The 25,919-nt window shown below is 46.0% G+C and overlaps 1 protein-coding gene across 7 annotated transcripts in view; it reads right to left on the bottom strand.

Moving 5' to 3' along the window:
- The window catches only part of CNOT2 (CCR4-NOT transcription complex subunit 2), a 277,346-nt gene that overhangs the window by 153,626 nt on the left and 97,801 nt on the right, over positions 1–25,919 (bottom strand). For all 7 annotated transcript variants that reach the window (XM_069228334.1, XM_069228333.1, XM_069228330.1 and 4 more), the window contains one exon: positions 21,263–21,385. In XM_069228334.1, the coding sequence (XP_069084435.1) occupies positions 21,263–21,385 (123 nt within the window). The remainder of the gene's footprint in view (positions 1–21,262; positions 21,386–25,919) is intronic.

Raw genomic sequence — 25,919 nt, 5'->3', positions numbered from 1 at the left:
GGATGTCAAGCAGAGGCCAAAATATAGCTGAATACATCTTGAGGGGGTTTCTTGGGAGCTTGCCCCCCCCCCCCCCCTTAGAAAGCTGTGAGGTCCTCTGACAGGGTGGCCATACAGAACTTGAAGGAGCGGAACCCAAACTCCCTTCTAAAGAACCTGTCTGCAAGCAAACAAACACAGCAAAATGAAGTCCCACTACTACCACGAAGGCTCCAATAGGCCCATTTTCATATATTTCAGAGCCTTGTTGAATCTCTCAACAAGCACACTGGTTTAGAGATGATAAAGAATGGAGAACTTGTAGGTTACTCCCCACTCGTCCCACACTGACCTCATGTACGCCTTCATGAAGTTGGTGTCTCGGTCAGAAACCACTTCCTTGGGGAAACCAGCTCTGGTAAGATCCCCCTCAGTGTCCTTGCCACGGCAGGTGTAGTCACTGTTCTCAGAGGGATGGCTTCTGGGACCCAGGTATCAGGGTCCACCAGGATGAACCTATGCCCAAAGTTGTCTTATGATCTAGAGGTCCCACATTAGCAATGCCCACCTGTTCAAATGAGGTGTCAACAACAGGAAGGGGGACAAGGGGATCCTTCTATATTCCCCCAGTCTTACCACTGGCCTGGCAAGTAGGACAGAACCAACAGAATGCATCTGAGGCCATTCTCATCCAGGGCAAATAAAGGTGGGTGACCAGCCTTTCAACGAACTTCTTGAGGCCAGATTTACTCTTGCCGGAAGTAAATGAGTCCCAGTAGGAAGGTCCTATATCACTGGGAGACAACCAACACATGGGCTGCCGCAGTATCAGGAACCTTATTGCTCGCAACACAGGAGATAATGCTCCCATTAGATGAGATGATCCCCAGAGGTGTTTCCATTTGCCTGGGCCTCAGCATGACTCCAAATGTCCTTGGGAGTGGGGCACTCCTCCTGCACTTGGCAGAATTATGCCTTCGAGAGGCCTCCTTCAACATACCAACCGGCCAGTTCAGGTAGGTCTCTCAGAGCAGCAATATCTGTCCCTGTAGGCTCTGGAGCATTCCCCCTCAGGTTCTGCTTCCTCCCGGACTGTGGCAATCCATGGGGAGGATTTCCCTTGCATCTGTCCTTTTTCCTAGCAGGTGCAAGGCCCATTGTTCCAAGCTCCAGGACCTTGGGATTTTCATCTTCAGAAGGCTTGGACCATGTGGTCAGGCACACCCACTCCGGCAGTCCTAGCATCTGCAAGTGTGACTGGAGCTCACACCCCCTTCCAGATGGTGAATAAAATCATGATGTAACAATCAACTGGCATTGCTGGACTCACTGCTAATTTCAAGGAGCCTGAGACCCCCGCCCCCTCCCCCTCCACTCTGCTCCGCTCCATTCAAAGGGACCCAGAGCCACTGGATAGTGGCTGTCAGCAGAAACCACCTAATGAAGTAGACTGGGATGTACCTGCTCTGAGGACACCAGATGACACCTGACAGAAGTCATATAGCCTCCTGTGTCTCTCAAAGGCTCCACCCTCTGCCTACTGATGGTGACCCACTGCCCGTACTTCTTAGTCTTACTAGGCACGCAATTCTTCGGTACCATCTAACCAAATTAACTGGGACAGCCTCCTCCTCCAGCACTACACTAGGCAGTTGGGGGTCTCCCTTTGAGTGCCTATAACTGTAACACTCAAAACACTTAGGGATGAAGTGACCTGAGGGCTTCTTCCTATTGAACCACGCTTCTTCTGGTCAATATTGGGCTGGAAATCCTTCACCTGGAAAATCTTTAGGGGGCCTTTTGGGAATTCAGTTGTCTTACTTTGTGCCCCCCCCCCTGCCTTCTTCTTTAAGTGTGGACCCTGTCCACCCTTTGGGTGTGTGAGAAAACAGGGCTGATTGCAGAGGCCTTTTTGCCCCCATTTTCCACTTTTTGTTGGTGTTTTCCTGACTGATGGTGCCCTGGGTACTGCTAACCAATCCCAGGGCCTGTGCTCTGTGTAAAATCAGTATGCAAATTAGGCTAATTATAATTGGCTAAGTCAACCTACCTATAAGTCCCTAGTATATGGTAGGGCATGTAGGTTTAGGGACCACAGCATAGGTAGTGCACCCATAGGTGCACTGCTGAGGAGCCCAGTGTCATTTTAAAGGCAGGCCTGCCTTGCTGGCTGCTTTTAAATTAAAGTTATATGCAAATTCGACTTTGGAATTAAAAGTAGTTCCAAAGTCTTAAACTACTTTATTTTTATATAAAAGTCACCCCTAAGGTGTGCCCTATGTGCCCCTAGGGCTGGGTGCCATGTAACTATAAGCAGGGACCTTATACAAATAGTTTTATAAGCCCTGGTGAGGTAAAAACAGCCAAATTCGTTTTTCCCCGATTGTAGTGAATGGCCTTCATAGGCTAGAATGGGGAGACTTTATTTTAATTTTAAAAGTCCCCTTAAGTAATGGATACCAAGAGTTTGGTATCAAATTAATTGTCATAATAAATCCCACAACTTCCAATTGTTGGATTTAATATAACTTGTTCAGGTAAAGAGTTTTAAACTTTACCTGAAAAGTTGCCAATTTCAGCCCTGCATTGTTTTTGCTGCTGTGCTCTGATTGGCCAGCCTCTGGCAGCCTGGCCAGGCTGCCTTGATGAGGTGTGAAGTGGCCTGGCTTCACACAAAGACATGTGCCTGTGGGAGGGAATTTCTCCTCAGCAGATGGTGAGGCAGGAAGGGGGAGGGCTGCCAAACTGGACTTCAAAGGCAGAGAAGAACATTTGGAGCTCCCCAGCAACACCCCCACATCCTGCAACCCCAGACAACTAGGTGCCTCCTTGATTAGATTAGGAGAGGGGTGTGTTTATGATTTTTAGCCACACCAGTGGGTGGGCTCAGCCAGATGTAACCTCCAAAAATCAGATTCAGCCATGATGGATTTTTGAAGAATGTTGCCTCCTGAGACTGATTTTTGCCACACTTCCCGGGAAGTGGTCATCACAGGGGGAAGGACCCTGCACCTGATTGGAGAATCAGGACCCCCCCTGTTTTTCACCCAGGAGCAAGGATAAAACTGGCACACCTGCACCCACATCCCAGTTCCCTACCACATCCCTACCAGGAAGAAGAAGGACTGCCCTGCTGGACCCCTGGCCTGCACCTGGAACCTGCACTCAGAAGGACTGCACCAGCTACACACTTGGGCTTCACCACAAGAAGGACTTTGCCTGGCTTCAACTGGTTCAAGGAGGGACTCCCTGATTGCTACAGGTGAAAAATTGCTAACCAGAGTCCCCTGCACCAACTCCTGAAGAAACCGACCAACTGACCACTGTCCAGTGGCCAAAAAGGAGTTTGCGCCAGGTGCATTCTGGGAGTTGTGGTCTGCACCCCCAGGGTCATCTCAGAGCTTTTGGACCCTTTTGGTGAGCTGTGTACCCTAAAAGAACCTTAAAAGAACATCTGGGAGAAGCCCCAGAAGTTTGTAGAAGTTTGGAGTACTTTTGAAAAAAAGCTCCATAGAGGGACCGACCCGCCGTGGCAACTCTAGCCGGCTTGCCTCAACCGCAAACCAGCCTGATTTGCAGGTTCGTCCGGTAAAGAAAATCTCCAAAAAAGAGACCAAGTCCGAAGGTAAAAAGTTGACCGGGACCTCCCAGCCAGAGTATCCAAGGAGGGCTCCAGGGACATCGGATCAAGATCCAGGTTTGCCGCGGTCGAAGGATTTTCACCTCGAAAAAATGACTAAGTCCGAAGGTCAAAATCTCCACCGAGGGCTCCCGCGACGCGTATCCAGAGAAGAGTTCCAGGAGGACAGATTGGACTGGCAGGTTCGTCCCGCTGAAGAAAATCTTCAGAAAAGAGACTAAGTCCGAAGGTAAACTTATGACCGAGGCCTCCCGCGAGCTGTAGCCGAGCAGGGCTCCATCGCGGTCGGCCTTAAACTTTGACTTTGCCCTGGTCGAGGTGCAACCAGATGACCCGATTGGCGCTTTTTGTTTCTAGGCGCCAAAAAACAATATTTCTTTAAAAATTCATATCTCCGTTTCCCCTTATCCAATTTTATTCATTTGTGTGTCATTTTAAAGATAATAATATATTCTATTGTTATAAATTGGTTTTGGATTTTTAAACTGTTTCCTGTGTTTTATTTAATTACTGTTTTGTGATATTTGAATGCTTTACACTCTGTCTCCTAAGTTAAGCCTTGTCGCTCGTTGCCAATCTACCAAGGGTTGAGCTGGGTTTAATTTACTGAGACCTAACTGGACCTAAGTGGAGGTTAGAGACCTATTGCTAAGTGTAGGTACCTACCTGCCCTTACCAATAACCCATTTTCCAACAGGGTGATTCTCCCCTTCCTGCACCACCCACCATCACATTGTCACCCAACATCATCCCCCAAACTACCCCACCCAACCCTCAATTTCTTTTGTGGACTCTGGCGCTGAGCCAGCAATCCACCTCCTAGGCACCCCCCCCCCAGGGCTAGTGAGCTTGCTGTCTATCAGGTGTTAGCATAACTCTGGAAAGCAATGAATGAACATGTGCTCTCTGAGGAGCTGTACGAGCTCCTCATAAGTGTTTACTTCACTACCATTCACCTATCCATGCATTACCTTGCTGATATACTCCACAAAATCTCCCCTGAACTAGTGGGGCAGTTTCTGAGTGTGTCCATACATTCGGATTAAGGACGGCCTTTATGGTAGGGGGGTGCGTAGTATTTCATCCGGTTACCATTCCCTAGGTTCAATAAAGAATCCCTACCCTCTGTAGGCTCCACAGACTGGTACCCCAAACTCCAGCAGGGACCCTGTGCATTTCTGAGACTACCTCATAGGACTCAAACCATTCATCTACCTATAAAGCTAGGTACGAGGTCTATAGGTATGTGGATCTCTTCTCCTCATGAAACACTATGATTTCACTGCCACCATTGTTGCTATGTTTTGTTTGGCCTTCCGATCTAGCTCCTTTACTCATTTCATGGGCAACAATACTTTTTCTATTCCCAAGGGCCTGTTTATTTTTTTCCTAGGACCCTATCAGCTTCTGCTTTCTCCTCTGCTAAGGCTCTCTCTGCCTTAGTTTTCCCCCTTTCTCTGTAGCCCACTGGGCAGAAGCCGCCCAAATTTTAATTTCACCATCTGAAGCCTGAACTCCCTCTCTGCTTTCCTGGCCGCCATTTCCTCTGGAAACAGATTGTGGGCTGACAAGCTGCTGCTTGGGGCCTCTCTTTCCTTAGGGGCCCCTTTCTCCTGTGAGGCTACAAACAGGGGGTTGTAAACCCGCCTTCGATCACCTTCTCCTTCTCCTCAAGGTCTACCTCCTCCTCTGTAGCCTGTAACTGGCAGAACCTGGATCCCATCTGAAGCTCATGCTACTTGAAACTCCTTCTTGCTGAAAGCCTCCCCTCCCTGCAGGATCCTCTGAGTTAAGTCACAGTGCAGCTCTCCAGGTTGTCGAGATCAAACTCCATGCTTGCCAATCTGGTCACAGGTGCAAAACGCCAAGTAGAACGGAAGTGAAGTTGAAAAAAACAACATGCTATTCAAGGAGAATTTAAAAGAGGCTGAATCTGGTATCAAATTACTTACAATGGGATGTCAGTGTTACAGAAAATCACTGAATGGCACTACACAAACAAAAGTACTGAATCCCACCCACTGCCACCAATGTGAGAAATTGGGTTGTTGGTTTGGAGGGGCGGGGGAGAAACCCTGCACAAACATCCACAATTCTTGTCCGGATTAACCACAAAAAGTCACTAAATAAACCTGTGCTTAACCCACTGGTAGGCTGGCACTAAAGCAGTCAGGCTTAACCTAGAAGCAATGCGCAAAGTCTTTATGCAACAATTAAACAGTAAAAAAGTGAAAGCACAACACAAGAAAACTCCCACACCAATTTGAAAAATAGAAGTAAAATGTAATACATTATTTGCCACCAAAATAATAAAAAGCCTATCAGTAGAACCGGAGCTAGGCAATTTAGAAAATGTAAACAGTTCTACCATCTAAAAACAAAAAGAACCACTCACGGTTATATAGACATACAAGACCGGGTTCACAAGTTTAGGTCCACCGCAATGGAGGGCAGGCTGGAAACAGGACCAAGTTAATCTCACTGAAAAAGTTATCATCTCAAAGAATTCAGCTTGCAGTGGAGGAGGATGGGAGAGCGCTGAAGATGGTTGTCGTCATTTGGTGCAGAGCAGGCAGGGTGTCACAGGACAGAATTCGCTAGAGCTCCGCATTGGAGATCACTGCCGGCTGTTGATTCTGCAGCAGAAAGTGAAGATCTTGCATTGACAGTCATCACTGGTGGTCACTATAGCGTCACGTCTGGTTCACTGGAGCTTTGCACTGGCACCTGGCAAGTTGGTGACATAAATAGACATATTCATGGTCATGAAGAGCCCAAAACCTCAGGATTTCTCCTATTCAAGGAGAAGCTCAACTATACCATTAGGCCACTCCATGGGCCCAGGACCTGTGAGGCACCTTTTGGGGATCAGCAAGAAACTCCTGCAGAGGCCGGCAGGGCTCAGGCAGGTCCAGTACAGCATGTCAGCTGGGCAGCTGCAGGGAGTCCTCTGAAGCTTGTCATGTTCCTGCAGCTCAGAACAGGAGACCAGCTAACTAGCCATTGGAGTCACTAAGGTAGCGTGGAATTGAGGGAACAGGTTCAGTCTTCCTTCTCAAACAGCAGAGTAGTCCTTCTTCTGTAGTGTCCAAAGGTCCAAAAGTGTACTGAAGAGTGGGTCTGGAAGTCCTAGTTTTATTGCTGGTGCCAGCTTTTTTTTTTGGGGGGGGGGGGGGGGGGGAGGGAGGGGAGAGAGGGGGAGAGATGGAACGCCAGACGTTTCTTCTACTTCAAAGAAGGGTCTAGAATTTCCAGCCTCACGGCCCTGCTCCCGGTATGTCTGGGGGCACAATGGACTAGTGTGAATTTCTTTAATGTATGTGTGCTGAGGCAGTGTCTTTGAAGTGCAAGTGACAGATGACTGCTCTGGCCCTTCCATCTAGTCACAATGGCTCATCCTGCCAACACCCAGTCCCTCTACTGTGTAGTTGTCTGAAAGGTATACACAAAGGCCAGCTTGCCAAATGCACCTACACATGTGACCAAAAAAAACAACAACAAAAAACACACTGTTGTCACCAAATGGTTAGAACAAGAAAAAGGCACCTTTCCAAAAGTGGTCATTTAAAAACTGTGACTTAAAATCCGAATTTACTACTAAAGAGGATTTTAAATTACAATTACTTGGACGCCAAACATTAAATTTCTACCTGTCCCAACAAAATGTTATCACTTATGAAATGTAATAAGGTAATCCAATGTTATCCTATGGGAGAGGTAGACCCCACATTAGTAAAAAACACATTTGGGGGTTCTTCACTACCAGGACATGTAAAACTTAAAAGGATATGTCCAACTTTTATAATACATAGCACCTTTCCCTATGGGCTGTTTGAGAGCTACCATAGGGGTGACATGTATTAAAAACTGAGTTTTATGTCTGGCAAAGGGTTTATTTTGCTAAGTTGAATGGTAGTTTAAAACTGCATACAGGCTGCAATGGCAGACCTGAGACAAGTTTTAGTAGCATTTAATTTTCCCAGCCCTAGTATATGGTATATCACTTTACTAGGAACTTATAAATGAATTAAATAAGCCAATTTCGACAAGTTTTGGGGAGGGAGCATAAACACTTTGAGCACTTTTCCACTTCTAAACAAAGCTGGAGTCTTAATGCCAAAATAAAAAAAGGAATTCGGCAAACAAGAGTGATGACGGCAAAACATTTGGGGGACTACCATGCAAGGGTGACAGGTCTAACACTATCTCAGATCGTAGGCCTAAGGCTTCCTCTAAGCCAGCGGTTCCCAACCTGTGGTCCAGGGACCCCTGGGTATCCGCTAAGCCTTCTCAGGGGGTCTGTGACCGCTTAGAAAATTAAATAATATTAACAGATCAATAAAGTGTATATAAATAAAGTGGCTAAATGTACAAATGAAAATTCTAAAACATATTGTAAATGTCCAGGAATATGAAATTGGAGGCTGAAAATTAAATAAGTATCCTTAGATTGATTTGTGGGAGCAGTGTAGGTGCCTCAAACAAAATAAAGGATGGACGATGTGTGGCTTCAACTGAATTCAGAAAAGCTCCAATCTTCCTATTTGTTTTATTTATATTTGTTTGCAAATTAAATAAAATATATCATATCATTTGTGTGTGTGTTTGATGGAATACCCGTTTCTGTATTTTCTTGTGTATTGTTTTTCGGTTCAAATCATCAACAATGGTAAGGCCAAGGTCCCCAGCTTCCAGTAATGACTCAGTGGGGGGTCCCCAGATTCCAATAATGATCTAGTGGAGGTTCCCTGGTTCAGGTAATGATAAAGTGGGGGTCCATAGAAGTCAAAAGGAACCATTGTTCTAAGTCAATATATATTTAGGTGAGGCGGCCCCACTCACGTAATGTTGCATGCTTCTTCATCGGCCACCTCATCCCACCCTGGTAAAGTGATTCTATCATGGCAGACTTGACAACAACAGATGAGGGATTTCTCAAGATAAACTAATCTTCTGGATAAGTTAGGGATGCAGGTAAAGTTAAGAATCTCTTAAGGTATACCAGGAGAGTGTCCTTTATTAGGTGGTACCTTAGGTATGGTTAAAAGATAAAAAGATCAATACATTTGTTTTGAAATGACCCTACCATCCTGTGAATCTACTGACATGTTTCTGCCCTCACAAGTTCCAGATGGCTGGTCAAGGGCATCCTCAGGACTCTGAGTGAATCCCTATTTCTATTTTTTAATCAATAAATTACACCAGACAAGACAGGCATTCCCTGCCTTTCCTGATGTAGACAGTTAACTGTACTCATGGTTGTTATTCACTTTATGGTCTGGTGGAGGAATGGCAACTGCTGTAGTCACACATTCATCAAGAAGATACACCGGGGGACAATTTCTGCGATTTCTCATTTTCTCACCAGCCGACCTCAGACCAAAGTGAACAGCAAACTATACCATTTTTATTTGGCTCAGTATGGTCCTCAATTTTCTTTTATTAAAGTAGTTTTGGCTGCCATTACTGCATATTGCAAATGCCTTCCTAAGAATTCTTTTTCATTATCTCTAAAACTGAAGTATTTGGAAAGGCCTTCAGAAATTCACTCTTCCAGTTAGGATACCATGCACTCCCTGGGGAAAAAAACTTGTTACTTAACCGTAAAAATGTTTAAAAACTTTTAAAATCTAAATTCACATGCTTCATATTAATCTACCATCTCGGATCCCTTTTGCAAACCTACTACTATCTAGCACATTATTTTATGTATGTTTGGCTGTGGACTCAAAGTTGTGTGGAAACCTTCACTGTTCCCACTGGATTAACTACAAGGTTAGTGCTTTAACACACCCACAGCCATCAGGGGGGAGGCGAAGTATAGGAAAGATAAAAATAGACAACAAGCTTTCTCTATGAATGTTATGTTATATGTATTCACCTGGGAGAGTATTATGGCACTGAATCAGTTGTATAGACCGGGAAAGGGTGGAGCTAGGTGAAGAGCCAGGTCTTCAGTTTCTTGCAGAATTCAAGATCTGAGGAGGTGGCTCCAGTACACAGTGGTAGGCATTCCAGGCATTAGAATTGAGGCAGGAGAAGGCAAGTCTGCCAGATATGGTCTGTGTATTCAGGGTGTGTGTGCTAGTAGGAGTCTGGTTAAGTGGAGGTGTCTGTAGATGTTTATATGGTTGCTGAGGTACGTGGGGCCAATGCTGTGTAAGGCTTTGTAAGTGAGTGAGGAGTTTGAAGTGATTAGGAGCAAGTGGAACTCTTTTAGGTGCAGGGTGATGTGAATGTGGGCATAAAGGTTGAGGGAGAACCTCGTGGCTGAGTTTTGTATAGTGTGACGTTTTCTTGTCAGCTGAGCGTGGATTCCGCCACAGTGTCTGTTGCCGTAGTCCAGCTTGAAGGTGATGAAGACTTTGGCAACTGTTCTGGGAGTGTTGGGGAGTAGTCATTTGAAGATCTTCTTGAGCATCTTGAGAGCATGGAAGCAGGAGATGGAGAATGCAATCACTATGCCTGTCATGGTGAATTGATTATTAGTTTGAGATTCTTTGCATGGGTTTCCAGGAGGGGTGTGGGTCTAAGTTTGGCAGGTCACTAGGCTGAGTCCCAGATCGAGGTGTCTTTGCAGGAGATAACTAATTTATTTTTTATCTGTGTTGAGCAGTTGGCTTTCATCGATCTGGTGGCTTTGGTTATGCAGCCAGAGAAATGTATGAACTGGGTATCATCAGCGCAGGATATGATGTTCGGTGGGTGAATTCAAGGAGACGTTGGAAAAGGGTGGCACTCCACAGACTAGGTTCACAGCTTCCAGGGTGAAGGAGGCCAGGATGACCAATTGGGTGTGGCCTGTAAGAAAGGAACAAGTCCAGCCAAGTGTGAGTCTTTGGATGCAGGCTGCGCACAGTTGTTGGATAAGAATGGGATGGAAGACTTTGTGGAAGGCTGTGTAAAGGTCCAGTTAGATGCAGATGTGGCTGCAATAAGGAAGGTCTCTGTACTGTGGTTAAGCCTGAATCTGGATTCAGTGGTATTGAGGAGGTTTTTGTTGATGAGATGGGTGGCTAAGCATTTAATTTATCATCTTTTCAATGACTTTTCCTGAGCAGGGTAAGAAGGAGATAGACTGCTAGTTAGCTAGGATCTTCGGTCTACTGAGGGTATCTTGAGGTGGGGGGGGGGGAGGTTTGGGGGGGGGAGTACTGTGGCATGTTTCTAGGCACCTGGGTAGGTGGCTGTGATGACTGAGTCCTTTAGGATCCTGGTGAGCGCAGTGCTGGTGGAGTTCAGATCTTTAATGAAGACGTGATAAGGGTAGGGGTACAAGGGTGCTGCAGAGTATATGGACTGCATAGTGAATGCGGTTTATTGAGCGACAATGGTGAACCAGATGATCAGCATAGTACTCTGGGTGTTGGTTGATCCTCTGGGTGTTAGAGTAGTGCGGAGGTGCATGGGAGCAGCCAAGTGCTTCATGGCCCAGTGCAGGTCCGACACGGACATCTATCGATGAAAGGCACCACAAGGTTTAAACCCAGTGGGTTTCTTCTGGGCCATCTCCAAAAAAAAGATGAAAAAAGGCACACTAGACTTTGAATAAACATAGAAAAAAGTCAGTCAGTTCCTCCTTTTCTGCACCACCAGCACGGAGGGATCCGCACTGGTGGTGCAGAAAAGGAGGACCTGAGGTCCAGGGTGCTAGGGTGGTGCCGATATTGGCACCACCAAGTCACTTCTGGCACAGTTAACACCAACGACACCACGCAGAGCCCAATGACGCCACTTATTCCATACAAGGGGATTGCTCAAAATTTCCAGATCCAGTATGACACCTGTGGAATATTCTAAGATAAGGAATCTGCGGCTACAAGTGTCTATAAGATATGAAACACACATATTGATACTTTGTTTCCTAGTTACAGCATTTACTGCATAAATGTTCCTGTCACTTAAATTAAAACAAATACAGATTAAATTCCACATAAGAGTTTGACAAGTTAGCTACAGCAGTCACTGTGACATTGAAAGGACCAAGTATTCTAGAAAGCTGTGGTTTTTAAAAGAAAGGTGCACAGTTGCATAGTTTTATATTGTTTGGGTGAGAAATCACCTGGGACAATGAAGATTTGTAATTAATATGCACTGGTGATGCAAGTAAAATGTCTAATCCTCCTCACAGGGGCTTAAGACAGCCTTTGGGGCTAATGTTTTCCAAACAACAAAGATCCCATAGGACAGGTGTCAACAACTAGCCCTGGTCTGTGGTGACGTCTTCCTTTTCCTTACGTTCATTCTGGCCATTATGGATATGAGCAGCTTGACTACAGTTTGGCTACACTGAAGAGTAGTTAGTACATAAAAATATTTTGCCCCCTGTCTTGGCTTTTGTAGTTCGTATGTTTGTACTCTCTCCGTGGCTAAGTAAGCCAAGAAGGGAGCAAACAAGCAGCAGACACACACACACAGACACACTGTACATCTGTTCGTGGCATGAGACGCTGCAGATTCACATGCTGTGCATTATCCTGCCATCTAGTGTTGGGCTCGGAGTGTTACAAGTTGTTTTTCTTCTAAGAAGTCTTTTCGAGTCAGGAGACCGAGGGACTCCTCCCTTTCGGCTCCATTGAGCATGGGCGTCGACTCCATCTTAGATTGTTTTCCCCGCAGAGGGTGAGGTAGGAGTTGTGAATATACTAGATGTGCCCATGCAATGGAGTAGGTATGTATGTACATAATGTGTATTAAAATAATATTTGTTTACAAATTTACAATTTTCATTCAACTAATAACGGCTACAGGCTTCCGGGGAGGTGGGAGGGCGCATGTGAATCTGCAGCGTCTCATGCCACGAACAGATGTACACCGGGCAAGTGACATTTCCCGTTCGGTGGCATGTGTAGCTGCAGATACACATGCTGTGCATCGACTAATAAGCAGTAATCTCCCCAAAATGCGGTGGCTTAGCCTGTAGGAGTTGAAGTTGTCTGAAATAATGTTCTTAATACAGCCTGTCCTACTGTGGCTTGTTGCGTTGGTAACACAACTACACAGTAATGCTTAGTAAATGTATGAGGCGTAAACCAGGTGGCTGCCTTACAAATTTCCGTCATAGGTATATTCCCCAGAAAAGCCATTGTGGCGCCTTTTTTCCTAGTGGAATGTGCTCTTGGTGCAATAGGTAGATCTCTTTTTGCTTTAATATAGCAAGTTTGAATACATTTAACTATCCATCTGGCGATGCCTTGTTTGGATATAGGATTACCTGCATGAGGTTTTTGGAAGGCTACGAACAATTGTTTTGTTTTACGAAATTGTTTTGTTTTGTCAATGTAATACATTAGTGCTCTCTTTATGTCTGATGTATGTAAGGCTCTTTCGGCTACTGAGTCTGGTTGTGGAAAGAAGACTGGGAGTTCCACTGTTTGGTTTAGGTGGAATGGTGATATGACCTTTGGTAGGAATTTGGGATTTGTACGGAGAACCACTTTATGTTTATGTATTTGTATAAAGGGTTCTTGAATAGTAAATGCTTGTATCTCACTTACTCTTCTAAGTGATGTGATAGCTATTAGGAAGGCTACTTTCCAAGTTAAGTATTGCATCTTACAAGAGTGCATGGGTTTGAATGGTGGTCCCATGAGTCGTGTTAATACAATATTAAGGTTCCACAAAGGTACTGTGTCCTTGGGGGTATGATTCTTTTTAGTCCCTCCATAAATGCTTTGATGACTGGGATTCTAAAAAGCGATGTTGTATGTGTAATCTGCAGATAGGCAGATTTACAGTGAGATGTAATTTAATGGAAGAGAATGCTAGATTAGACTTTTGTAAGTGTAATAAGTATCTTACAATATCCTTTGTGGAAGCATGTAGTGGTTGAATCTGATTAGTGTGGCAGTAGTAAACAAATCTTTTCCATTTGTTTGACTAACAATGTCTTGTCGTAGGTTTTCTAGCTTGTTTAATGACCTCCATACATTCTTGTTTAAGGTTTAAATGTCCAAATTCTAAAACTTCAGGAGCCAGATTGCTAGATTGAGCGATGCTGGATTCGGGTGTCTGATCTGTTGTTTGTGTTGTGTTAACAGATCTGGTCTGTTTGGTAATTTGATGTGATGTACTACTGATAAGTCCAACAGTGTTGTGTACCACGGTTGGCGAGCGCAGGTTGGTGCTATGAGAATTAGTTTGAGTTTGTTTTGACTTAGTTTGTTGACCAGATAAGGAATGAGTGGGAGAGGGGGAAAAGCATAAGCAAATATCCCTGACCAATTGATCCATAGCGCATTGCCCTTTGATTGAGGGTGTGGGTACCTGGACGCGAAGTTTTGGCATTTTGCGTTTTCTTTTGTTGCAAATAGGTCTATTTTTGGTGTTCCCCAGCGTAGGAAGTGATCCTGTAGGATCTTGGGATGAATTTCCCATTCGTGAGTTTGCTGGTGATCTCGACTGAGATTGTCGGCTTACTGGTTCTGAATGCCTGGGATGTATTGTGCTATCAGGCGAATGTGATTGTGAATTGCCCAATGCCAACTTTTTTGTGCTAAGAGACACAGTTGTGACGAGTGTGTCCCTCCTTGTTTGTTGAAATAATACATTGTTGTCATGTTGTCGTTTTTACAAGAATGCGTTTGTGGGCTACTAGTGGTTGAAATGCTTTTAATGCTAGAAACACTGCTAGCAGTTCCAAATGATTTATGTGAAGTTGTTTTTGTTGATCGTCCCATTGACCCTGTATGCTTTGCTTGTTGAGGTGTGCTCCCCACCCCATCATGGAAGCATCTGTTGTGATCACATCTTGAGGCACTGGGTCTTGGAATGGCCGACCTTGGTTTAAATTTATAGGGTTCCACCATTGAAGGGATAAGTGTGTCTGGCGGTCTATCAACACTAGATCTTGAAGTTGACCCTGTGCTTGTGTCCATTGTTTTGCTAGGCACTGTTGTAAGGGCTGCATGTGTAATCTTGCGTTTGGGACAATGGCTATGGATGAAGACATCATGCCTAAAAGTTTCATTACAAACCTTACTGGGTAGTGTTGGTTTGACTGTATGCTTGATGTTATATTTTGGAACGCTTGGACCCTTTGTGGACTTGGAGTGGCAATTGCTTTTTGTGTGTTGAGTGTTGCTCCCAAGTATTGTTGTATTTGAGATGGCTGCAGATGTGATTTCTGGTAATTTATAGAGAACCCTAGTTTGTGTAGAGTTTCAATAACGTATTGCATGTGAAGAAGACACTGATGTTGAGTGTTGGTTTTTATTAGCCAGTCGTCTAAGTATGGGAATACAAGCATGTGCGGTCTCCTTATGTGAGCGGCTACTACTGCAAGGCATTTTGTGAATACCCTTGGGGCTGTTGTTCTCCCGAACGGTAACACTTTGAATTGATAGTGTACACCGTGTATCACAAACCTTAAGTATTTTCTGTGAGAAGGATGGATGGGTATGTGAAAGTACGCATCCTTGAGATCCAATGTTGACATGTAGTCCTCCTTTTTTAGTAAGGGAACCACGTCTTGAAGTGTTACCATGTGGAAGTGGTCTGACTTGATGAAGAGATTCAGTGTTCTGAGGTCTAAGATAGGTCTTAACGTTTTGTCCTTCTTTGGAATTAGGAAATATAGTGAGTAGACGCCTGTTCCTTTCTGATGGTTGGGTACTAACTCTATTGCTTGTTTTTGTAATAGTGCTTGGACCTCTATTTGTAATAGGTCTAAGTGTTGTTTGGACAGATTGTGTGCCCTTGGGGGCACATCTGGCGGGAAATTTGTGAATTCTATGCAATAACCATGTTGGATAATGGCTAGGACCCATGCGTCTGTGGTAATGTGTGTCCAGTTCTGATAGTATGCGGTAAGTCTCCCCCCCACTGGTGTTAAGTGCTGGGGTTTTGTGACATTGGAGTCACTGTTTGGTTTGGCTTGTTTTAGGTGTCTGGAACTTTCCCCTTCCTCTTGGGAATTGTCCTCCTCTATATGAGCCACGAAACCTTCCCCTCTGGTATTGTGCCTGATAGGTGGGTCTGGTTTGTGAGGTGGAAGGCTCTGGTGTTTTCATTCGAAAACCCCCTCTAAATTGTGACTTTCTAAATGTGCCTCTGCCTTGTGGGGAGTGGAGCGCGCCCATGGCTTTGGCCGTGTCTGTGCCTTTCTTTAACTTTTCAATTGCGTGCCCACTTCCAGCCCAAACAATTGTTCTTGGTTAAAAGGCATGTTCAACACCGCTTGTTGGATTTCTGGCTTGAATCCAGAGTTTCTTAACCATGCATGCCTGCAAATGGTTACCGCAGTGTTGACCGTTCGTGCTGCCGTGTCTGCCGAGTCTAGTGCGGACCTTATTTGGTTGTTGGATATTGCTTTTCCTTCTTCCACAACCTGCTGGGCACGTTTCTGGTGTTCTTTGGGCAAGTTTTGTATAATGTGTTGCATCTCGTCCCAGTGTGCCCTATCGTAGCGAGCAAGTAGGGCTTGCGAATTAGCGATCCGCCATTGATTGGCTGCCTGTGCTGCCACTCGTTTGCCCGCTGGGTCAAACTTTCTACTCTCTTTGTCAGGCGGTGGAGCGTCTCCTGACGATTGAAAGTTTGCCCTCTTTCTTGCTGCTCCTACAACCACAGAGTCCGGTGTAAGTTGCTGTGTTATAAACACAGGATCCGTTGGGGGAGGCTTGTACTTCTTCTCCACCCTAGGCGTGATAGCACTTCCTTTAACTGGCTCCTGGAATACCTGTTTTGCATGTTTGAGCATACCCGGGAGCATTAGCAGACTCTGGTAGGAAACGTGGGTGGATGCCAAGGTGCTGAACAGGAAATCATCCTCTATTGGCTCAGAATGCATGGCTACATTGTGGAACGTAGCTACCCTGGATAGTACCTGCGTATATGCAGTACTGTCCTCTGGAGGTGACGGCTTTGTTGGGTAACAATCCGGACTGTTATCTGATACTGGTGCATCATATAAGTCCCATGCATCAGGATCATCCTGTGTCATCCCTGTATGTGTAGGTGACTGCATTGGAGGTGTCTCCACTGGAGACAGTTGTGGTGAGTGTAGTGGGGAAGGTTGTGGAGAAAACCTTGGTGGTGGGGATTTTTCTCTGGCCACCTTCGGCTGCATTTCTGTCTCCTGAAATGCCAGTTTTCTTTTGGTTTTAATTGGAGGAAGAGTTTGTATTTTTCCAGTCTCTTTCTGGATATGCAACCTCCTTTGCGTATGGTCTGGTTCATCCATACTTATTTCCTGCTCAAATCTGTGTCTTTCATGCATTTGGCTGGAGAGTCCTTGCTCTTCTGTGTAAGAGCTTCTTTTCGGCTCCGAAGCCGCTTTTTTCGGTACCGATGTTTCAGAAAAAGTATTTTTCCAGTTCAGACGATATTTTTTTCACTTTGGGTGAGTCGAACTCTCGGTGTCGAGATCGTTCGGTGCCGGAATCTCGACCGGAGTCGGAAGTCTTCGGCAAATCTCTGGCCTTTTTCGGTGCCGATGTTTGGTCACCTTCTTTTCGATGGGTTAAGCCATGGCCTGCTGGCAGTGGCGTCCCCTTGGCCTTAACGATCTTTGTGTGAGTTTTGGACGGGGCAGTTTTACTCACGGTTTTCTGCATTGTCGAGGGTCGCTCACTTTCGGATTCGTCAGAGTCCGTCCCCTGGATGGAAATTCTTTCCTCCTCTCCGACGTCGAGTTGTTCTCTCGGTGTCAACGCTATTTGCAGTCTTCTCGCTCGTCGATCACATAGGGTCTTTTTAGATCGAAACGCTTGACAAGCCTCACAAGTATCCTCCCTGTGTTCTGGTGATAAACACAGATTACAGACCAGGTGTTGGTCTGTATAGGGATACTTCGAGTGGCACTTCAGACAGAAGCGGAAGGGGGTCCGGTCCATTAGTCTTCGACGATTGATGTGGTCGGGCCGACCAGGCCCCGCTGAAGAACGGAAGCCCCGAAGGGCTGCCGGAGCGCTTCTGCGATCGGTGCCGATACAATACACTAAACCGGTACCGAACGAGAACAATACCGTCGATTTTCCGATATTTATCTAACTTTCCCGATTCGAAATACGGAGCGAAGAGGAACACGTCCGAACCCGATGGCGGAAAGAAAACAATCTAAGATGGAGTCGACGCCCATGCACAATGGAGCCGAAAGGGAGGAGTTCCTCGTTCTTGTGACTCAAAAGAATTCTTTGAAGAAAAACAACTTGTAACACTCCGAGCCCAACACTAGATGGCAGGATAATGCACAGCATGTGTATCTGCAGCTACACATGCCACCGAACATATATATACAGTGAAAAATCAAAGGTTAAATTGACGTAAAATGTCAGTTAAAACGTTACATTTCAATCTAAAAAAAAAAAAAAAAGTAAAATTCACCAGTTTTAAACAAATATGTAACATGTCTTTTATTTTTTTTATCTTTGTTGCAGATTGCATTGCTTACAAGTCAATACATGTAACTGAAAACATTGTGCCAAAGAACCCCCGTGATCCATACTGCATGTTATAGAATTTGAACACATACTTGCTGATGTGTGGCCCCTTTCTCTTCATTAAAGGCGTTATTCTTGCAGCCCTACCACATCATCCAACATAATGCACATTCTTTCCCTTGTCCGTGAATACACATGTATTCCCCCATGCATTTTAACACACTCCTATTTACCTTTTCTCTTGCAGCCCCGGTAAGCCTAGACACCCTTTCTCCATAGGCTGAGGTGAAGTGGGAATCGTATCCATCCCCATACTCACCTCCTCAAATGCAGTCAGTTTGCCCCCCACTGTTTCCAGAGCGTCAGTCACTTTGACATCTCTTCGGAATATTCTAATATGTGTCTGCTCTGGGCCCGACCCATGCCAATGCTAAACGCCTTTTTTGCCAACAGCAAGGCTAATTGGAGAAAGGTGAATTGCATCTTCCTAGGTTTTGGTTTCTTATGATGCTGCAGGGAGAGTTACATCACTATCTCCCACCAATACCAAATCACAATTCCAGGCTCGGTGAATAAAGGTAACTTACCCCCACCACCCCACTACCACGTCTGCATTGCAGACAAGACACCGAGTGGCCAGTACAGATTCTACTCAATTTAATCGGGGTGAGGGAGGTATGATGGACATAATTAAAACGGATCAACTTACATCTCTTGTTGCAAGAAACCCCATTTATCAAGGCACATGTCACCTCCAATTGGCTATCTCGGAGCTGGCCACCCAGATCGCTGCTCCATGCTGTTCTAGCCATTAGTTCCTCCCTGGGCTTGACCGCCTTGAGGGCTTTATACATCCAGGGCTCTGTTCTTGGTTGTGTGTGTGTGTTGGGGGGGGCGAGGGGTTGATGGTTAAGCTTCGGAAATTCAATCCAGATCCGTTTGATCCAGTCTGTGCAAGTTTGTCATAGTATAGGTATTGTTCCTCCCCCAAGGAGTAAGTCTCTCATGCCTCCCGAAAGGAGACGATTTGCACCCCAGGATACAAGTCACCCAGCAGTTGACATCCTCCTTGTCACTGTGTGATCAACATGTCCATGCTTATGCTTCAGAGTGATTTTAACAACCACACTTCTAGATTCCTGGAGAAGGGATGGCATCAAAGGATTTGAAAGACTATACTTTTCCAAACACTGGCAGTATGTTGCACCAGGCAGGGATATTCATTCCAACTTTCGATCCCCTCATCAATAATTTCATTAGAGGTGTATCAGCACATGTTCCCCATAAGAGTTGTTTATCCCATTCATCCATATATGACCCACTGAATGATGACATTTGAGATGTAATCAGTGAGGTCATAAATTATGTCATAGAACATGTCATGAGTCCTGATTCCCGTCAAACCTTCCCCAGGGCCAAAATCTAAGATGGGTGGGGGTGGGGGTGGGGGATTTACCTTCCCCCCCCCTCCCTAAAGTCTTCTCTGGCCTGAGGACCACATCCAGAGGCACAATGCACTTAATAAAAGAGGGAAGGGTGCCACGTGGCTCACCTCCTCGAGCTTCATTATGCCCTGGGGACACATCCCCCAGGGCCGTATCTACTAGGGAAGAGGAGTGCTGTCCCCTTGCCGAGCCTCATTGGGCTCTGGGGACTCCATCTCCCAGAGCCAGAGGGCGCTCCGGTGGCCACCCCTGGCACCCCCATACCACATGTTGGGGGTCTCAGGAGGAGCCCCGGGCTCCTGCTGGAGCTAGCATTGCACTTGCCGAGAGGGAGCAGCTAGTTATGCTCGCACCCTCCAGGCGGGAGCAATATGGGTTCAGTTTCCCTGCCCGCATCAGTACAGTAAGGCAAAGAGAACACACGTTTGCTCTCTGCTGGCGGGAGGATCTTTAAATCTCCTGCCTGCTGGAGGCAGACTTAGAGTTTGTGCTGGAGATTTTAAAATGTTCCTGCAAGACAAGTGCAAACATGTTTCCCTACCTGCAGTAGTGCAGGTTGCGAAACTACTGTGTACCGGTGGGGTGGGTTCCCTGGGACACTGTCACGTAGCCTGCCTGGGGGGGGGTGTGGTGGGAGGAGGGGGTGGTGGTCATGTCCCTGGGGCTGTTAAAGGCTCAGGGAGGGGAGCCCCACTTATTTTTATTTTTGAATAGGGACCCAGGGGCTGGGATCCCTGGGGCTTTCTTATGCTCAGGGAGGAGGGCGCGCCCCCGCCCCTTTATTAATACATTGGCGGTGATGAGGTCTCTGGGCCTAAAACGGATCTGGGAGGAGCGGGGGCAGGGGGTCACGCAATCTCTCCCCTTCAATAATATACCCACCACCCTAGGTGATGGGGACCCAGGGACAAAATGGGCTCAGGGAGCGGGGCTTACTCACACCCTCCACCATATTTTTTTTTTTTTTTTAAACGGCAGCAGCCAATTTTTTTTTTTTCTTTTTTTTTTGCCACGATCTGGAAGGAGTTCCTTGGAATCATGGCAAAAAAACGCAGATTTTTTTTTAATTTATTTTTGCCTAAAACTACTTAGCAGGTTTACATCAAATCATGAAAATCACAATCTGTGGACAAAGATCTAATCCTGACACATTGGTGTAATTCTCTTCAGCAGTTTCTGCAGTAAAGCTGCCTAAAGAAGCATATGGAAAATGCATGGGGATTTTGCATTTTGGCGAAGGGATAGCGGGAGAGGGAGAGGTGACAGTGGGAGGACAGAGGGGGGTGGGGCAGAGGCTGAGAGGGGTGGGGGGGGGAGAGAGAAGAGAGAGAGAGATGAGGCGAATAAGAGCAAACAAACTCATATGTATTTATGAATCTAAGCATGGAAAATTATCCAAATTATCCATCACCAGCAAAAAAAAAAAAAAATCGAGATGTAATAATTGCCTGTCATAAAGAATAAACTGCTTCATGATCAACAACAGAACGAGATTCTGGTCGCAGTTCTGTATGAAGCATCTTTAAATGCAGTAACTGCGGTCTTCTTGTAGACAAGCACTTTGTGTCAATCTACCAAGCCAGCCAATCCATGAACTATACTTGTTGTGGTTATAGGTCAGGTGGTTCTTTATAAAAACATACTGCAAGAAAAACGTGTAGCAGACAATACGTTGCTCTAAGGCAGTCAAATAACTGGACAGAACTTTGCAAAACCCACAATAAACTAAGGAAAGCACTCCACGTACAATAGGCAATCTAGACTGGCAGGAAGAATACCCATCTGTTGGAAAAAAATAAAGCAATTGGTTTGCTTACGTCTTTTTCCGATCGATGTGGAAACATCGACGACTGGCTGTAGTACATGTTTTCATCATGGTAGTCACTATCGACCCCCTCTAGTATCTTCTTTCTCGAAGCACCAAACATGCTGTTTGTCACCTTGGAGAGAAAAACAAGATTATGCTTACAGTGAATTATGGAGTCAACATCGTTGCTTTTGCTCATTAGAAAAAAAGCTAGTTTTGAAATAAAAGTACACACACACATACAATTCTTATGAAGCCAAACTATGCAAAGTGAGAAAAACAACTAAGAACTGTGGTCCTCCGTGCTGTTAATGTGAGGCCGATAGAACACATCGATGGTGACAAAACACGGAGTAGTGGTTTTTCAAGGCCAAAGACGATCTATAAAATACCAAATGAAGTCAATAACAAAATGTACACAATTAAAATGACTGGCTATATATACTGACGGAGGTTTAACTACCACTCTCTCAAGTTTTACCAGTCCTATTTCACCAATTGACACGAGGAAGAAATAGTCATCTTTTTCTGACCGAAATCAACACAAGTGGAGCAATTCAGTAACTTTGAGTCAAATAAGCAGACTTAGCACATGCCTTGTGTAATTTGGCTGCCTGTTACTAAGTGTTGGAGGGAGCACTGGACTGAATAAACTAAGCCCATAACCATTTCCTCCACCTCATTACTCCAGTACGCAAAATAAGATCGCACAAATTAACTTCTAGATTGCACACATCTGAGACAACAGTTAACCAGGATATTAAATTACAGTGACCTCAAAGATTTAAAAACATTTATTATATCTCAGAGGGTGTTAACATAAAACGTTTCTTGACCACACATTCCCTAGATTACTAGGGAGATCAATTTTAACATAACTTGACTGAGTCAATAGCACAAACTCCTCAACATGTTGATCTTCTGAGTTTCATATGCTCAATTTGGTCGTGCTTCAGGAGTTTTTGAAAAGGTTGTCGCTTCTTCTGTAATGAGTTTTTGATGCCCATGCACAATACATTCCAATTATCAAAAGACGTGAGTCACGTTGATACTAACATCTTTAAGTGAGTCCTTTAAGACTAATATCCCATTCACCAATCAAGAATGAGATTCAATAATTAAGTTAACTACTTTGAGGGAAAACAGAACAACCTGAGTGTCAGAAATCACTTTCTCTAATTTATAGAGGTATGCACTCTGTCCAAGTAGGGACCACCATTCTAATCAGGGAAGGCCACAACACAAACTAAATTATCCTGTGCTCACCCACGAGTAGCTTGGGGCAGAGCAGGCAGGCCTAACTTAGAAGGCAAAGTGTAAAGTATTTGTGCAATAACTCATCAACACAGTTAAACACCACAAAACGACTCCACACAGTTAGAAAAATAAGTTATTTATCTGAAGGAATCAAGACCAATATGATACAGATCCACTAAGAGTACAACAAGATGATCTTTTGAAAGGGTATCCTCCACAAATCGGTGCCCTCCTTTTAGGAGTATTATGGTAAAGTTAGAGTACAGAATCTGGAATGGGCGCCGGGGTGATGGCCAGTGACAGAGCATGTGTGCCTCAAGTAATTCAGTACCTGTGCAGGAAGTGCAGCCGTACTCTGCACCCGGCTCCAGACATGATCAGTGTGCAACACACTTCTCCTGAAATGCTCGTCACAGTCCACCAGGCGGCGGTCTGGCTGCAGAGTGATTCTGAGGGAGTGATCGGCACCGCGCACGCAAGATGGGACTGAGGGTCACAGCTGTATAGTGGCACAGGGGCTGCGGAGAGGCACTGTGCTCACTAGCAGTAATCCACGGCAATAGGCAACTCTTAGGTGAGGCCTGCACTCGATGATGATCCGAGGCAGTAAGCACAACTTCTGAAGAGCGGTGTGGGGCAGCAGAGGGGCTCCGCACTCGCTAGCAATAACCATTAGCGTTAGTTCCTGATGTAGGAAGCTGGCCTGGTGTGTGGTGAGCATCTATGGTGTTATCACCTTATACCAGGTCCAGGTATCCCCTTTTAGTGAGGTGTAGACAGTGCCTAGGAAGCCAGGGCTCTCTACAGGTAGCTGTGGATGGGCAGCCAAGACCTATCTATGAGAGATGCAAGCTTATGCACTGTGGTCACACAGCACTTACACACATGAAAGAACCAGACAGTGTTACAAAAATAAAGGTACTTTATTATAATAACACAAATATAAAAATTCTGTATAGGCAATACTACACTTGAAGGTGAGTAAACATATTATTATGTACACATTAGCAGTCAGGAATTGGCATAAAAAGCAACAGAAAACAGTGAAATAACAGAAAATAATGAAGACCCTAGGGGGAGACCAAACCATGTACTTATGAGTGGAATGTGAAAGTCAGTCCCTCACCCAAAGAAGTGGAATCTGTAGAAGAGAGATGGAGGAACTAGGAACCCCAAAAGGTAAGTATCAGGTTGCCCCCCAGCGACCAGGAGAGAAGAGGTAAGTACCTGTTTTTTCCCCAAACCCACAGGTAAGCTTTGGAAAAGGACTGTGCAAGACCCAAGAAAGACTGGGAGAAACGGAAGATGGATCCAGACAGAAGAGGACCTGCAAATGAATGGGACCAAGTCCAGCTCCAGCTGGAGTGTCTGGTTGGAGCAGGAGACACTACTTACCCTTGTGGAGTTGCAGGACCAGGCTGACGGTGAAGGCAAGAAGGCAGCTGTGCAGCACTGAAGCAGGAGAAAAGATCCTGAAGTGATGCAGACGATGTCCCACGTTGGAAGAAGAGTTGCAGTCAGTCAGTGGTGTGGGAAAACCACCAACAAGAATTGGCAAGGACAACAGTCACAGATGAAGACTTGCAGAGCTGCTGGGGACCAATAAGGTCCAGGGGGACTCAACCTAAGGAGGGGAGTCCCAGGTGACGCTCAGCAGTGAGGAGAGTCGGAAGATGAGGATGCAGCCCCGACAGGCAACTCACATGCAGCAGGCGCAGGAGTCGCAGTGAGGCCCACTCAGCACGCTTGTTGAAGAGGAGTCCCACGTCGCTGGAGCAGCAGGCAGGGAGTGTGCTTTGCAGGGAAGAGTACTGGAGACCGGGGCTACACAGAGCTTGAAGATCCCTTGGGAAAGGAGCAAACAAGCCTTAGTAGCTACAAGAATTGTGGTGCACAGGGGTACAGTCCTGCAAGAAGAGGCAAGGGCTTACAGTCTCCCAATATGGACAGCTGGTAGAGAGGACCAAGGGGATCACCCCAGAACACCATGTGTGATGCAGGATCCACGCAGTTCCAGAGCAGAGAGGATCCATGCAGCCGGTACTTGCTGCAGTCAGTGCCTGCGAGTGCAGGGGAGTGACTCCTTCACTCGAAGGAAGATGCCTTCTTGCTTCTTGCGCCGGCTGAAGACTCGTCACCCTCAGAGGATGCACAGCCAGGGAAAGCAGCAGTTGCTGGAAGGAGCCGGAGAAACAATGCTGCAGAGCTGTAGTTGCAGACTGTCGGTTCCTGGAGGGTCCAGATGTAATCCCAGTGGCCAAAAGATGAAGTAAACGATGCAGAGGAGTCCTGCTGGAATCTTGCACATCGCATCTGAAGACCCACCCTGGAGGGAGACCCTAAAGAGTCCAGGTAGTGGGATTGGTCTCCTAGGAGGGTGATCACATATCAGGAGGGGGCCTTGATGTCACCTGCCTGACCTGACCACTCGGATGCTCCCAAGGGCCTCTGACCACCTTGGATTCAAGATGCAGAATCAAATGGCCACCCGGAGGAGCTCTGGGCACAACCCCTGGGGAGGTGATAGACAAGGGAGTGGTTACTCCCCTTTACATTGTCCAGTTTCACGCAACAGCAGGGAATGGGGGTCACTGGACTGGTGAAAACCGATTATGCAAGGAGGGCAGCCTCCCCGTGGCTTGGGGAGGCTACCCTTCCCAAGCCATGTAACATCTATTTCCAAAGGGTGAGGGTGTTGCCTCTCTCTCCCAAAGGAAATCCTTTGTTCTGCCTTCTCCCTGCTTGAGCAGGCTAAGCAGCAGGAGGGCAGAAACCTCTCTGTGGGGTGGCAGCAGCACATGCTGCCTAGAAAACCCCAGAACATTGGTAGGAGCAATGCTGGGTGTCTTCTAGGTAACCACCAGAGTGCATGGAATCATACAACAAATACTGGAAACAGTGTTGGGGTATGATTCTGATACCAAACATGCCCAGGTTTGGCGTTACCATTATGTACCTGGACAACTGTGTCCACTACACGGGTAAAATGGCTTCCCCGCGCTTATGAAGTCCAGGAAAATGGAGTTGGAATTCGTAGGAGATCCTCTGCTCATGCAGGGGTGCCCTCACACACAGGTACTTCCATTCTGCCCTCTGGGCTAGGAGGGCCTACCACATGGGTGACAGTGACCTGGCGCAGTGACCTGTAGTGAAGGGCTGCATGCACCTTTTCATGCAGGCGCCAATTTCAGTCCTGCAGACACATTTTGCATGGGCTCCCATGGGTGGCATAATACATACTGCGGCCCAACTATGTAACATATACTAGGGATTTACATAAGGGCACCAGTAAGCCAACTGTGGGGTGTGCTAAGTCCAACCAAAATTAGAGAGAGACAGCATAGTCACTGGGGTCCTGGTTAGCAAGATCCCAGTGAGCAGTCAAAACACCCTGACAGTAGGCAGAAATT

Source organism: Pleurodeles waltl, chromosome 4_1 (genome assembly GCF_031143425.1).
Source record: "Pleurodeles waltl isolate 20211129_DDA chromosome 4_1, aPleWal1.hap1.20221129, whole genome shotgun sequence".
Taxonomy (NCBI): domain Eukaryota; kingdom Metazoa; phylum Chordata; class Amphibia; order Caudata; family Salamandridae; genus Pleurodeles; species Pleurodeles waltl.
This window is presented reverse-complemented; position numbering and strand designations above follow the sequence as displayed.